This window comes from Oncorhynchus tshawytscha, linkage group LG12, assembly GCF_018296145.1.
Source record: "Oncorhynchus tshawytscha isolate Ot180627B linkage group LG12, Otsh_v2.0, whole genome shotgun sequence".
NCBI lineage: Eukaryota > Metazoa > Chordata > Actinopteri > Salmoniformes > Salmonidae > Oncorhynchus > Oncorhynchus tshawytscha.
This window is the reverse complement of record NC_056440.1, coordinates 27,359,369-27,374,209: the sequence shown is the minus strand read 5'-3', so window position 1 is coordinate 27,374,209 and position 14,841 is coordinate 27,359,369. Positions and strand designations below refer to the sequence as shown.

The following is a 14,841-nucleotide window of genomic DNA, read 5'->3' as shown; positions in this document are numbered from 1 at the left end:
GAGTTCAATCTTGGTTTCATCAGACCAGAGAATCATGTTTCTCATGGTCTGAGTCCTTTAGGTGGCTTTTGGCAAACTCCAAGTGGGCTGTCATGTGCCTTTTACTGAGGAGTGGCTTGCATCTGGCCACTCTACCATAAAGGCCTGATTGGTGGAGTGCTGCAGAGATGGGAGAACCTTCCAAAAGGACAATCATCTCCACAGAAGAACTCTGGCGCTCTGTCATTGACCATCAGGTTCTTGGTCACCTCCCTGACAAAGGCACTTCTCCCCCGATTACTCAGTTTGGCCGGGTTGCCAGCTCTTTTTGTGGTTCCAAACTTCTTCCATTTAAGAACGATGGAGGCCGTGTTCTTGGGGACCTTCAATGCTGCAGACATTTTTTGGTACCCTTCCCCAGACCTGTGCCTCAACCCAATCCTGTCTGAGGTCTACGGACAATTCCTTTGACTTAACGGCTTGGTTTTTGCTCTGACAAGCTGTCAAAGATGGGTGTGCTTTTTCCAAATCATGTCCAATTTACCACAGGTGGGACTCCAATCAAGTTGTAGAAACACCAAGGATAATCAATGGAAACAGGACAAACCTGATCCCAATTTCAAGTCCCATACCAACGGGTCAGAGTACTTATCTAAATAAGGCTTTGTTTATTTGTAATACTTAATCTTTTCACTTTGTCATTATGTGGTATTGGTATTCTGTGTAGATATTATTTATTTAATCCATTTTAGAATAAGGCTGTAATGTCATCAAAATATGGAGAAATGGGTCCAAATACTTTCCGAATGCACTGTATATGATTACAAATACAACATGAAGTGTCACAGACCAGTTATATATCCTCTATGGCTTAGAGAAGTCCTGACACCCAATATCTTTAGCAAAGTTCTTGGGAAAATGGATGCATCTATCGTGCTGGTATTGTTGCAAAGCTGCAGACTACATAGTGCCTCCTAGTGGACAATTCATTAAGAGAAACCTGCTGAAGGAGCAGAGCTGTCAAATACTGTATAATTCCTACCACTCTAGAACAGTTGAAAATGTAAATGCAAACAGTCAACCAATCACGATGCCTCATAACAGCAATGGATCTGAACTTCTTTTAGCATCAAATAGGAGTGGAAATTTTATTTTCAAAATTGTTCATTACACAACTGTGGGAAGGAAAAGCAATTACAATTAAAAAAGAAACGTGTCATGTTTTACAATACACTGTCCAAAAAAATCTGTCTGTACATCTAAGAAATGCAAAAATAAACATGCACAAGTCAAAATAACTGAACCAAGGGTAAACAAAACTAAAAACAAAACATTTAACTAGGAGTTGAATGAAACTGCAGAGTATTTCAAAAGCAGTTATATAACCATTTATAATATGGAATCATAAATTAAAATTTTCATTTTAAAAATCTAATCCTGCGTCAGATGGAACATTTTAATTGCTTTCTTTTAGTAGGGTCGGTCTCTGCGTTCCTGGCGATGGTCCCTATGAGAGGAAAAAACATAATTTAGTGTCTAACAAACATGCATTAAGTAAGCAAATAATATTTGAGTATGATGAAAGCAGTCCAACATATCCCCTTACCTCATATCCATCTTGCCTGGGGGCCCGCCCATTCCTCCTCTCCCCATTCCTCTTCCTCTGTCCATCGGTGGTCCTCCCCTGCTACCCCCTCGGAATCCCCCCCGGTCCATTCCACCACGCCCTCTGAAGCCACCGCCACGGTCACCTCCCCATCCTCCACGGAAGCCGCCAGGACCACCGGGCCCTCCTGGTCCGCCACGGTCCATCCCTCTGCCCCCACGCATCCCCATGCCACCCCTGCCTCGCTCACCACCTGAACAAAACCACACAAGGCCCAGTTTAGCTTGCCACCACAGACTATTGTAGACATATTGTATGCTACACAGTGTAGATCGCTGTTGATAGAATTTGGGCTGCTGGTAATGATAGTACCAGGAAATTCCAAACATCCAAAGACAACTGAACTTCATATCATGGAGTACTTCACAGGGAGGGAAATATGACTAAACATAAGTGGCATTCCAAGTGAACACAGAACAAGTCCTCCAATGCCAAAGCGTTTCATTACAGTGAGCTGACTGCTGCACATAGATGATTCCATGTTTCCCCAGAGTTGACACGAATCAAGTACAACTGCTAAGCATGGACCCCGAAGTCAAGGTGATAAACCGGTTTGATTTGTCTGTTTACATTTCAAGCATTAAGATATGAAATAGGAATCAGCCCGTGTTGCTCAAATAACACTTATAATGATTCCTGTCTAGTTATGAATCAGGCCCTGACAATAGCGCTGCTGTGCCGGTGAGAGCCGTACCTGAAGGGGGCCCAAAGCCCTCTGGTTTGGGAGCTTTGCACTGGTTACACTCCATCCTCCAGGAAAAGTTCTGGTTGCCACAGCCCCTGAGGAAGACAACCACTCAGTCATTACACGTTATACACAAAAACTGTACATTTAAGAAAGGGGAATGGGAAAATACATTTTTCTTGAGGTACTTACTGGCTGGGGCACTCCCAGTCTCCAGCTCTCTGCTGTATGTTGCCACCCGGCCCCCCTGGTCCACCTCTGCCCATGCCACGTGGTCCTCCTCGTGGGACAAAACCTCCACGCTCCCCTCCACGGCCCATCATGCCTAACACCAGAGGTCGTTTCAGTATTTCACTTAATGGTCATGGCAACGTGGGACAATACCTTCTTGTTCAAAACTGAAAATTTAAGTCCCACAAAAGAAAGTTGGACATTTACCTCCAGGTCCTCCACGGCCCATCATGTCACCCCTCATGGGCATGCCCCCTCTCATCCCACCCATCATGGGCTTACGGCGAGCCATGGACACCTTCAGCCTCTTTCCCTGGTACTCTTTCCCTGTGGAGATCATGAACAGAAGGAAACAGGAATAAATAGAAAATGGAGAGAGGCTTGGGTTACTGGTCATTTCTTGTATTCTACAGTACATGTATGCATTAATCTGGACAGTTCAAGGGTAACATCAGAGAATAGGCTGATGTAGGTTTAACAGGGCCAGTGAGACTAACCATCGAAGTACTCCACAGCAGCTTTGGCACAGAGGGGCTCCTCGTAGGACAGAGTGGCGTCTCCCTTAGGCTTCCCCGAATCATTGTCTGTGTAGATGTTGATGGCAGGCTTGCCCAACCTCCGGTTCATCTGAACATTAACAGAGGAATGAATCACTCAAGTCAAACTACCACACCATTGACAACTATCTGCAGTTGTATTTTTCTTTTTTATAGCATTTCTAAAACTGTTCAATCCTCCAATTAAAATGAGAACAATACAAGAGATTAGCAGTGTCCATTTATAAAAGCATTCTTTGGGAAAGACTGAAGGAATGCCGTGTTTCCCCTATTTATTAATGCCGTGGCGGCAACGGTTGTGAAAGGGGGAGGGCACAACTTGAATCTGTCCGGAATTGGCAGCCGAGAGCAAAATGTGCCTTTTCTTGGACAATTTCCTGCAGTTCTATAAATTTCTCCATGGAGCTGAGAATTCTGTAGTGTGAAAGATAATTTTCTACAATTCTATGCATTTTGCTTAAATATTATTAAACATCCAATGGGGACCCCAATCGGGGCCCCCGGGCATGTACCTTGCGTCAGTAATCGTAATTTACACTGTTTTTCCATCCCAAATTATACTTTTTTTTATAAAAAAAAAAGTGTGGTTTTAATTTATTAGGATCCATTTGCGACATCTAGTCTTACTGGGGCCTGAACACGAAAAGACAGAAGAATTTACATACATTTAAAAACATTAACATGTAGTGTATGTGTACATACACACAACAAGTATAGGAGAGAGGCATTGTGCTGTGAGGTGTTCCTATGTTTTTTGAAACCAGGTTCTCTGTTCACTTGTGTTATATGATAGCAGGGAGTTGCATGCACTCATGGCTCTCTATAATACTATACGTTTCATTGAATTTGTTCCGGACCTGGGGACTGTGAAAAGACCCCTGGTGACATGTCTGGTGGGGTAAGTGTGTGTGTAAGTTGACTATGCAAACAATTTTGAGTTTTAAAGAGACATTTTTGTGGCAACAATTTAGCAGTTGAGGTATACCGATGCTAGATGAATACAGGGGAACAAATGGAATGTATGAGACCTAATACAGGTTTAAATGGAAATTATTTAGTTTCAGAGCATATCCTCACCCTTATAGGTCCAGGGTGTTTGAAGAAAACAGCCATCTCCTCCAGAGTTGCGCTTTCCGTGAGTCCTGTGATGTAGATGGTGCTGTTCTCAGAGTCATCCTGCTCCTCAGGGCGCCCTGAACAGACAGAACTACTGTTTAAAACAAGCCTGAACACACGGCCACTATACTGTCCTTCATGTCAGATTCATAGCATACGCCATTAGGCAAAGCCCTTTCAAGATGAACGCAACAAAGACTTTCAGGTGGATGCAATACTGCCCAATCAGTAAGATAAACGTTGAAGGTTTGATGGTCAGTTGGTGTCTACTTACCCATGTCACGCTCTGCCCCGTTGTTCATGGGTCCTGTTGTCCACCAGGCAAGGTAGAGAAAAAGGCAAAGAAAAGTCAGTTTGTGCCACTCAGGTCCACTGCTGAAGAGAATTTGAAGTGACAACCCAGACACACTCCTCCAAAAACACAGGTGTCAGACATTTGGGAAAATTGAAAATGGTATTGTGGTAAACCATGTTCCCCTCTTAAGTGGAAGACTCAGTAACCAGTATATTAGGAGTCCACCCCATTCACAAAAAATGGTTTGCTCCTACAAGACAGTGAGTCACGTGGCCGTAGCCTGCTATATAAAGCAAAGAGGAATTCAGTTACTGCTCGGTTGAACGTTAGAAATGTGCAAAACAAGTGACTTAAGAGACTGACCGTGGTATGATCATAGGTGTCAGGTGCACCGGTTCCGGTACCTCAGAAACGGCCAGCATAAATCGGGCTTTTCACGCACGAGTGTCTAGGGTTTACCGAAATTGGTATGACAACTAAACAAACATTGGCGGCAGTCACGTGAGCAAAAACAGATCGTTGAGGTCGAAGGAGAATAGCAAGAATCATGCAAGCTGACAGGCATGCCACAAACAGGCAAATAACCCAGTACAACAGTGGTCTGCAGAACAGCATCTTGGAACACACTAGTGAGTCCTTGTCATGGCTGGGCTATAGCAGGAGACGACCACACATTACCAGGTCTGACCAAACCCAGTTCCTGTTGAATCATGCTAATGGCAGTCAGGATTGTGTGTAAATCAACATGAGTCCATGGCCCCAGCCTGCCTGCCGTCAAGAGTACATGCTTGTGCCAGTTGTCGTGAATGTTTTCCTGGCACACATTAGGTCCCTTGATACTGAGCAACATTTCCCTGGCCCAAAGAATACAGGCATTTCTGGAGGCAAAGGGGCAAACTAGATGGGTGTACCTAATAAACTGGCAACTGAGTGTATATTAATAATGATGTAAAATAAAACCTCAGACCCTTCCGTATAAAAATGTGTGCCATAAGAAAAGTTCTTATGCCACCACAGATAGTCCCAAAAAAATACCAGGAGTTTGCTCCATGAAATTGTAAATGCAAAACCATTTTTCCAAACCCGACACATTTCTTAGCAGCAGGCATTTGTCATTAACTTGTCATTGTAAAATAAGTACCTTGCTTTTCAAGGTTACCGCAGTGAGTGATAAACCAAAATGAGTTAAAAGTACCCCTTTCCTCTATTTCCATCCATCCTAATAGCCACCTATATAGATATTTGGCTACCCAAAAAACGCTGCACACACACACACACATGTAATGTAAGGGCTTAGGTAAATGCTCAGAGCGTACATGCTCTAGTAGGTAAAGGTCTGGAGTGGACTAGCCAGTGTAATACTCGTTAACTTACCACCAGGCTTATTGAAGCCACCTCTGTCTCCGGCGACGCTATGGGGGAATAAATGGAGATATGAAGGCGATTTCCCTTTTATCAGCCACTTCCATGTCTGGAGCCTCGTGGCTCGTTTGGGGAGGTTGACAGACACAGTTCTGACTAGCTCATTTAACAACCCCCCCAACATGCCTATACAGTCTATGCAATCCAGTTAATTGGGAATTAAGGTATTAACAGCAACTACGTGGCATGACTCCTTTACTAAATGGCTTCTTAATGACAGCATTCAATAGCAGATACTGGATAGTTTGGAGGTAGCCAAGGGGTGCTAAATCTGTTACGTTTGGGAAATATGGGACATAATCCCAGGTATTTGTTACAAAGGAAAACGATTTCAGATGCATTCCATATGTAGACAAGTAAAGGCTAAATGTCTAGCCTGGAGATAATACAATGCTTAGATCACATATTTAACTGTAAATGTAAGTTGATTATGCATTATGTCCACTTTACAGTTGAAGAAACCAGCTAAAAAAACATTTTTTATTTAAGTGGTCAAATGCAATGGATCTGAAATATTACAAACAGGTGATAGCCACCTTGGGGAGGAAAAAAATAAAATAAATCCATGTACATTTTACAAAGATGATTTGAAGTTACACAATTCTAATACAGAATTTAATTTGACCAAGTTACAATGTTATGCTGTAAAAGTAATAAGTTACATTTGTATAGTATAATTTGAGTTTCCCAGCACGCTTTAGACAGCACCATCCTCATCTCTTGGATTTAAGGCGGAACCCAAAATCTCTGTTGTTTAACCCCTTTGTTGTTTAAGATGCTGGCTCTTTAGTGAGTACAGGCACTTTATAGAATAAAGCTGGGTTTACATGGCTCTCACTGTGTTACCTGTAGCGTAAATGTGACAAAGCATGTTAAAAAAGGTGTTCATTTGATTAAACAAAACATTTGTAATCCAAAACACATTTCAAAAACACACATAAGGGGGTGGTTTTCCAGACAGATTAAGCCTAGTCCAAAGGCTAAAAAGCATTCTCAGCATTCTTTTCAGGAGACTAGGCTGAATCTGAGTCTGGGAAACCAGACCCAAAACATTTTGAACAAAAAACTATCCTGTATGAAAGTAAATGAATGAGTAACATATGGATGAGAAGCTACATTTCTAGACTACTTTAACCAATGTCAGCTGAGAGCTAGGGTTGTGATATATACTTTCAACTTTAAAACAGGGCTAATTCAATAACATTATCTAATTGAGGGGGGAAAAAATGTGACATGTAATTAATCAAATATTGTGCTGTTGGCAGAGCAGTATTATTCACTTTGATGATCCTTTTAGGGCACACACAGCCATGTACTGAATAACCTATTACTGTAATATAAGCCTAGGGCAAAACACAATTGAACACGATAGGAGTCTAGTGTGACCTAGTGAACATGTGATCCGTTTTTTCTTATTACAGGAATATTACCTTGAGCCGTCTGATACTCAATGGAATCAACATTGACTCAAACTCTCGATGTCCTATCATAATGCTGAGAAAGCTTTAACTAAACATGAAAGGCTACAGGTGGCAAGTACAGTACCAACAACCTATAAGGGGGATAACTTTGGTTCTGCATGGATGTACCCTGAAGAAATGTATTTTATCGGTTTTCCCAACAAACAAAAAACCTCAAATGTGCATTGACCTCAACTTAATATGCAATTTTTTTTTATTAGAATAAGTAATCAAAGCATCTTGCTTATTAAACAAAAAGTTATTTTAAAAGACCTTCCTCACAGGTCATGAGCCAAAAATGGTCCCTTAAATGGCCAGAAATGTTGTCCAGAAATTACCTCATTGGACAGAAAGGGGCACACCTCCCAACACCAATGTGAAAAAATATTGTGTTTTTTTGCAAAGGTTTGCTAGCTTAAAGATAAGAACTTTGTGGTTTGAAGAAGCAAGTCATAGATTCATGTGAAATAATACCTTTATATAAACAATAGTCAACACAAGCCAAAACCTAAAATTATCAGTTAATTTAACTAAACTTCCATAGTGCATACTCTCAAATACTGTACCTTCTGGATCAGCTTTTTAAAAGGAAAACCAGAGGATGGAATAAATACCCATGAAAATGATACGTTCTTAAACCATCTTAAAATGTATTTAACATCAAAGCAATAATTTTAGAAGGTGAGGTGTGCCCACAGCAGTGACCCTGTGAAGCCTTGTGAATAGATTTACCATAATCAATGCTATGGATGGTATGCTGCGGTACAGCAACAAAGGATATCCGATTGAATAGTTTACGAGTCCAGCTCTCTGTTCACACGTCAGTCCCAACTCTTTGATTCATGAAAACATATTCCCTTCTTACCTTTGGCCAATATGGCAGGGCTGAGAGTTAGTACTCATTTATGGAGGGTCCCTTCATATAACTTTCTGTAGGCATTATATCTTTAATTTTACACAAAAGTGAACAGTTTGACTTCCCCCACTAATAAATTTGTTGTCTGTCATCCTTTTATAGGGGTTTATCTCAGGGGCCCACTTACATTTTAGGGAAACTTCAGACTCAGCCCTGCTCTGCCTTGACGAAGCACTTGTAAGAGTGGATGGAGGTTAAGTTAAGCAATAAGGAGTCTCACTTACCCCATGCCTCCACGGCCCATGCCCCCACGGCCCCGGCCACCGTGCATCATGCCGCCCCTGTCATAGCCATCCCTGGGAGGCCCACGGCTCTCCCCTGACCCTGGGAACCCAGCAGGCTCAGAGCCAGAGTAGCCAGAGCTGCCTCTGCCCTCCTGCCCATAGTTATCTACAGAATAGCATAACAACAAGGTTAGGGAAAAGGAGGGAAAAATCACATGACTATGACAATAAATAGCAGGTAGGCATGGGTGTTGAAATAGCAGGAGACTGATGCTCTTACTATAATGGCTTGACTGGTTGTAACCACTTTGAGGTCCGCTCTGTTGTCCATACTGGCTGGCTGCAGGCTGCCCATAGGAGCCCGAGGCCTGAGGGGGATAGCCCGCAGCAGGAGCCTGTTGCTGCGGTGGGGGCTGCTGCTGTTGGTATCCACTCTGCTGCTGCCCATAGCCTCCCTGCTGGGCCTGGTACCCACTCTGCGGTGCAGCATATCCCCCTGGCTGAGAGTAGCTGCTCTGGCTGTAGCCAGCGGGCTGGCTGCTGGCACTGTAACTAAAGTGATTAGGGACAGGCAGGGATTGAACAGGTCAAAGAGCGCTACATAACCATCTCTCCCGGGTGGCGCAGTGGTCTAAGGCACTGCATCGCAGTGCTAGCTGTGCCAAGAAAGATTATGGGTTCGAGCTCAGGCTCTGTCGCAGCCGGCCGCGACCGGGAGGACCATGGGGCGACAGGTTAGGGAGGGTTTGGCCGGCAGGGATACCCTCGTCTCATTGCGCACTGGCGACTCCTGTGGCGGGCCGGGCGCAGTGCACGGTGACCAGGTCGCCAGGTGTACGGTGTTTCCTCCGACACATTGGTGCGGCTGGCTTCCGGGTTGGATGTCCGTTGTGTCAAAAAGCAGTGCGGCTAGGTTGGGTTGTGTTTCAGAGGACGCATGGCTCTTGACCTACGCCTCTCCCGAGTCTGTACTGGAGTTGCAGCGATGAGACAAGACTAACTACTACCAATTGGATACCACAAAATTGGGGAGAAAAAAAACGCTCTACACAGTAGATGGTTCTTATAAGTTGCCAGCTGCAACTTGTCTTCTAATGTGAACAATCATTAACAAAATATTGTGTAACTAACTGCACAACGACCTCCATTACACCCAGATGGATTTACTACAAAGCAGAATCAATTAGTTAAGCAACCAGAAATAACTACAGATTTTATGATTAATTAAAATAGCTAAACTTAGAAGTCTATTAGTTTGTTCAATTGTTCAATCAATTAGAACATGCCCTTTTCAAACAAATTTATATAAAATAAAAAAGTTATCTGAATATTTTGGCAAGTTAGATGGCCAACTCCTTGATCCTGCTTTGTAATATACCCTTAGGTCTTAATGTAACACTAGTTAGCCTACCTCTGAGGTGCAGTGGAGGCAGGCTGCTGACTGTAGCCAGCGTAGGCAGACTGGGCTGCATAGCCTGGCTGGGATGCATAGGTTGGCTGAGAGGCAGCGGGGGCAGCAGCAGCAGCGCTCTCATATCCACTGGCTCCATAGCCCGCGGCGGGCTGGGAGTAGGCATGGGCACTGGGCTGGGCAGCAGGGTACCCAGCTGTGGACAAAGAGGAGATGGTTTAACTAAAACGCTTTAGATGGATAATTCCAGGCACACACTGTTGGGATTTTAGACCAGAGGCTGAACTACTCAAATGAATGAAGCAATCTGTTGCCTATTTGGATCACTCTATACACAGGACTTCAAAAACAAAAGTGCCCATGAGGAGAACTGATGAAGAATATTATGGCACAGAATACCATTGTGTGATTAAGAGTATTAGAATAAGTGTTAGATAAATAATATTATGAAGGGACTATCGTATTGTATCACTAACATGTCTGTTACAATTATGATTCAGGATGAGTACATACAATGTCAAAGAAATCTAGCATGTCCAGGGTTCATCTAGTCTACTAACAATACTATAGTCTACTACATATGATTCTAAATACAGTATATGGATCACTCCATCAAGGCATTGAAGACTTGAAATGGATGGAGATGCATGAAAGGGAATCTGTGTCAAACCTGTTTTACTCCCAGCTGGAACGTGATAGCAATAGAGGAGAAAATGTTCACATTACATGAGGTCAATAGTTAGTCATTTGATGGACAATTCCCCCCCCCCAAAAAAATACAGTTTCTGGAACTGACCTGATGCTGGTTGCCCATAGGAGGAACCATACTGCTGCTGTGTATAGCCACCAGCAGAGGGTGCTGCCTGTGGGTAACCGGTCTCAGCTGCAGCTGGTTGGGCATAGGACCCATATGCTTGCTGGCTATAACCCTGTTGAAATACAAAAGGCCATAAGCTATTAGTCTATAGAAGAATAAGTCTGCTTTTCCAAGGTACAAGTTTTCCTGTGCTTTAGATCGAGCTGTATGCAAACATGTCATGAGATCTGGGTATAATGTGGGTCACTGACCATTATTCCAGTTTGAATAATTTATAAATTACTTCTAATAAAACTCACCTGGGCAGATTGTCCATAGGCCTGTGAGGGCTGAGCAGCATAGGATCCATACCTGCAGGGACACAAGAGCATTCAATCATACAGTACCCATCTCTGATGTTGGCGTCTTAGTAAATCATAATGAATTTAACTAATTACACAAAACACCCATCCCACTGCATTGATTTGAATAGTCTGGTAGCACAATACCCATGTAGAAAGACTTACCCCTGCTGGGCACTGGCCTGGTTGTAGGAACTGTAATCTTTAAAAGAAAATAACAAAATAAATTACTAGCCTAGGCTTAACTTTCAGCAACAGTCCTAGTATCAAATTCAGTTTGGGACTCGTGAGATGGAACTGCTCGACAATAATACCGCGTAAACCTTTTGCATTGCCAACAACCGCACACAATGGAAAGTATTTCAAGTTCAACAGACCTTAAATAGACAAAGCACAACTGGAATTCCCTCTAAGTAAGGTCCGACTAGAGGCCGTTTTCCGGCGTTGTGTAGTGGAGGAAATCCCGCCTTTGCTTGCATAACTACCGTAGCTAACGTTAGCAAACGTTTTTTTTTTTTAACTAGCCACACGTTTCAATTTGCAGACAAAGAAACGACGTGCGGCTAGATTAGCAAGGCCGCATGACCAACGGAATTGCATACGCACAGGCACGAATTAACAACGCAGATAAACGTGTGTGGTGAATTTGTACCCTTCGCCCGACAACGTGGCTAGTTAGGGCCTACTGCCCTAGATTCTAGCTAAGCTAGCTACAGTAGTAAACTGGTCAATTCACCAAACTGGTCAATTCGGCTGGCTAACTACTAACGTTAGCTAGCTTAATAGCTAGCTACCGACTACTGTACAGATTTAAACGTTCGCATTAGATTTGAATGTTGGATAATAACATTGATGTAACTATGCAGAATTATTATTTCTTTTGATATGCAACAATAAGTAATGTATTCGTGCAAAATCAGATAATAAAAGACCGTTAACGAAACCCACCAGGAGCTGACGCCATCTTCGTTTCTTCGTTTAGTCAGAGAATGGCGCATGCGCGTAAAAGTAGACGAGCCTCTCTGGCAAAGATGTTCGGTAAGCGCTATCCTGGATACTAGGGATGTCCCTATCCTAAACCCTAACCTTAACATTAACCGTTACTTTAAAAACGCACTATGTGGTAACCGCTCCGGCATTTCCTGGTTGCTAAAATTCTATTAGTTCGCGCTCAACGTGATCAAGACAAAGGAGATGATCGTGGACTACACGAAAAGGGCTCCCGAGTGGCACAGCGGTCTAAGGCACTGCATCTCAGTGCAAGAGGGGTCAATGTCGTCCTTGGTTCGAATTTAGGCTGCATCACATATGGCCGTGATTGGGTGTCGTATAGGGCGATGCACAATTGGCCCAGCGTCATCCAGGTTTGGCCGGGGTAGGCCGTAATTGTAAATAAGAATTTGTTCTTAACTGACATGCCTAGTTTAAATAAAGGTCAAATTTAAATTAAAACTTAAAGTTTGACTTTAAATAAGTAAAAGTTAAGTTAAGTTAAAAACATTTTTTTTTAAGTAACAAATAATTAAACAGCAGCAGTAAAATAACAATAGCAAGGCTATATAAAGGGGGTACAGGTACAGAGTCAATGTGCGGGGGCACCGGTTAGTCAAGGTAATTGAGGTAACATGTAGGTAAAGTTAAAGTGACTATGCACAGATAATAAACAGAGAGTAGCAGCAGTGTAAAAGAGGGGTCTGGGTAGCCCTTTGATAAGCTGTTCAGGAGTCTTCAGGAAGCTTTAAGAAGCCTTTTGGACCTAGACTCTGGTACCACTAGCCATGCGGTAGCAGAGGGAGCAGTCCATGACTAGGGTGACTGGAGTCTTTGGCAATTTTTAGGGCCTTCCTCTGAAACCCCCTGGTATAGAGGTCTTTGATGACAGGAAGCTTGGCCCCAGTGATGTACTGGGCCGTATGCACTACCCTCTGTAGTGCCTTGCGGTCGGAGGCCGAGCAGTTGCCATACCAGGCAGTGATGCAAACAGTCACAATGCTCCCAATGGCACAGCTGTAGAACCTTTTGAGGATCTGAGGACCCATGCCAAATCTTTTCAGTCTCCTGAGGGGGAATAGGCTTTGTCGTGCCCTCTTCACGACTGTCATAGTGTGTTTGGACAATGACAGTTTGATGGTGATGTGGACACCAAGGAACTTGAAGCTCTCAACCTGCTCCATTTCAGCCCCGTCAATGAGAATGGGGGCATGCTTGGTCCTCCTTTTCCCGTGGTCCACAATTATCTCTTTTGTCTTGATCACGTTGAGCAAGGGGTTGTTGTCCTGGCACCACACGGCCAGGTCTTTGACCTCCTCCAAATAGGCTGGCTCATCGTTGTTGGTGATCAGGCCTACCACTGTTGTATCATCGGCAAACTTGATGATGGTGTTGGAGTGGTGCCTGGCCGTGCAGTCATGAATGAACAGAGAGTACAGGAGGGGATGAGCATGCACCCCTGAGGGGCCCCCGTGTTGAGGATCAGCGTGGTGGATGTGTTGTTACCTACCCTTACCACCTGAAGGTGGCCCGTCAGGAAGTCCAGGATCCTGTTGCAGAGGGATGTGTTTAGTCCCAGGGTCCTTAACTGAGTGATGAGCTTTGAGGGCACTATGGTGTTGAACGTTGAGCTGTAGTCAATGAATAACATTCTCACATAGGTTTTCTTTTTTCCATGTGGGAAAGGGCAGTTTTGAGTGCAATAAAGATTGCATCATCTGTGGATCTGTTGGGGTGGTATGCAAATTGGAATGGGTCTAGGGTTTCTGGGATAATGGTGTTGATGTGAGCCATGACCAGCCTTTCAAAGCACTTCATGGCTACAGACGTGAGGGCTACGGGTCGGTAGTCATTTAGGCAGGTTACCTTTGTGTTCTTGGGCACAGAGACTATGGTGGTCTGCTTGAAACATCATGGTATTACAGACTGAGTCAGGGAGAGGTTTAAAATGTCAGTGAAGACACTTCTCAGTTGGTCAGCGCATGCTCGGAGTACACGTCCTGGTAATCCGTCTGGCCTTGCGGCCTTGTGAATGTTGACCTCTTTAAAGGTCTTACTCACATCGGCTACGGAGAGCGTGATCACACACTCATCTGGAACAGCTGATGCTCTCATGCATGTTTCAGTGTTACTTGCCTCGAAGCGAGTATATAAGTAATTTAGCTCATCTGGTAGGCTCATGTCACTGGGCAGCTCGCAGATGTGCATCCCTTTGTAGTCTGTAATAGTTTGCAAGCCTTGCCACATCCGAAGATCGTTGGAGCTGGTGTAGTACAATTCAATCTTAGTCCTATTTTGATGCTTTGCCTGTTTGATGGTTCATCGGAGAGTATAGCGGGATTTCTTATAAGCTTCAGGGTTAGAGTTCCGCTCCTTGAATGCGGCAGCTCTACCCTTTAGCTCAGTGAGGATGTTGCCTGTAATCCATGGCTCCTGACTAATGTGTACCCCCGCACATTGATTCGGGGGCCCCTGTATATAGCCTCGTTATTGTTATTTTATACTTACCTTTAAAAAATGTTTACTTCAGTTTATTTAGTAAATATTTTCTTAACTCTTGTTTTTCTTAAAACCATATTGTTGGTTAAGGGCTTGTCAGTAAGCATTTCACAGTAAGGTCTACTACACCTGTTGTATTTGGCGCATGTGACCAATACAAATGTCAGTTTATGTGTGAAAATAAGCAAGTGTAGTGTAGAGAATCATTGTACCATCTAAATCACAGGAAGTT

At 43.6% G+C, this 14,841-nt stretch overlaps 1 protein-coding gene across 3 annotated transcripts; it reads right to left on the bottom strand.

Moving 5' to 3' along the window:
* Positions 1-1,100: 1,100 nt before the first annotated feature.
* On the bottom strand, positions 1,101-12,214 carry ewsr1b (EWS RNA-binding protein 1b). 3 transcript variants are annotated; one of them, XM_024417629.2, is made up of 17 exons: positions 12,069-12,214; positions 11,286-11,322; positions 11,079-11,130; positions 10,759-10,891; positions 10,633-10,647; positions 9,963-10,158; positions 8,832-9,097; positions 8,552-8,717; positions 5,904-5,941; positions 4,509-4,541; positions 4,196-4,311; positions 3,059-3,188; positions 2,769-2,888; positions 2,523-2,655; positions 2,340-2,425; positions 1,586-1,838; positions 1,101-1,486 (listed from the first exon to the last, which is right to left on the bottom strand). In XM_024417629.2, the coding sequence occupies exons 1-17, from the start codon at positions 12,082-12,084 to the stop codon at positions 1,450-1,452; spliced, it is 1,827 nt and encodes a 608-aa protein (XP_024273397.1). In that variant the 5' UTR covers positions 12,085-12,214; the 3' UTR covers positions 1,101-1,449. The 3 variants fall into 3 exon arrangements, with proteins under 3 accessions (XP_024273397.1, XP_024273396.1, XP_024273398.1); XM_024417628.2 differs by having other exon boundaries at positions 8,832-9,103; positions 12,069-12,213; XM_024417630.2 differs by lacking the exon at positions 10,633-10,647 and having other exon boundaries at positions 8,832-9,103; positions 12,069-12,210.
* Between the last annotated feature and the right edge of the window lie 2,627 nt (positions 12,215-14,841).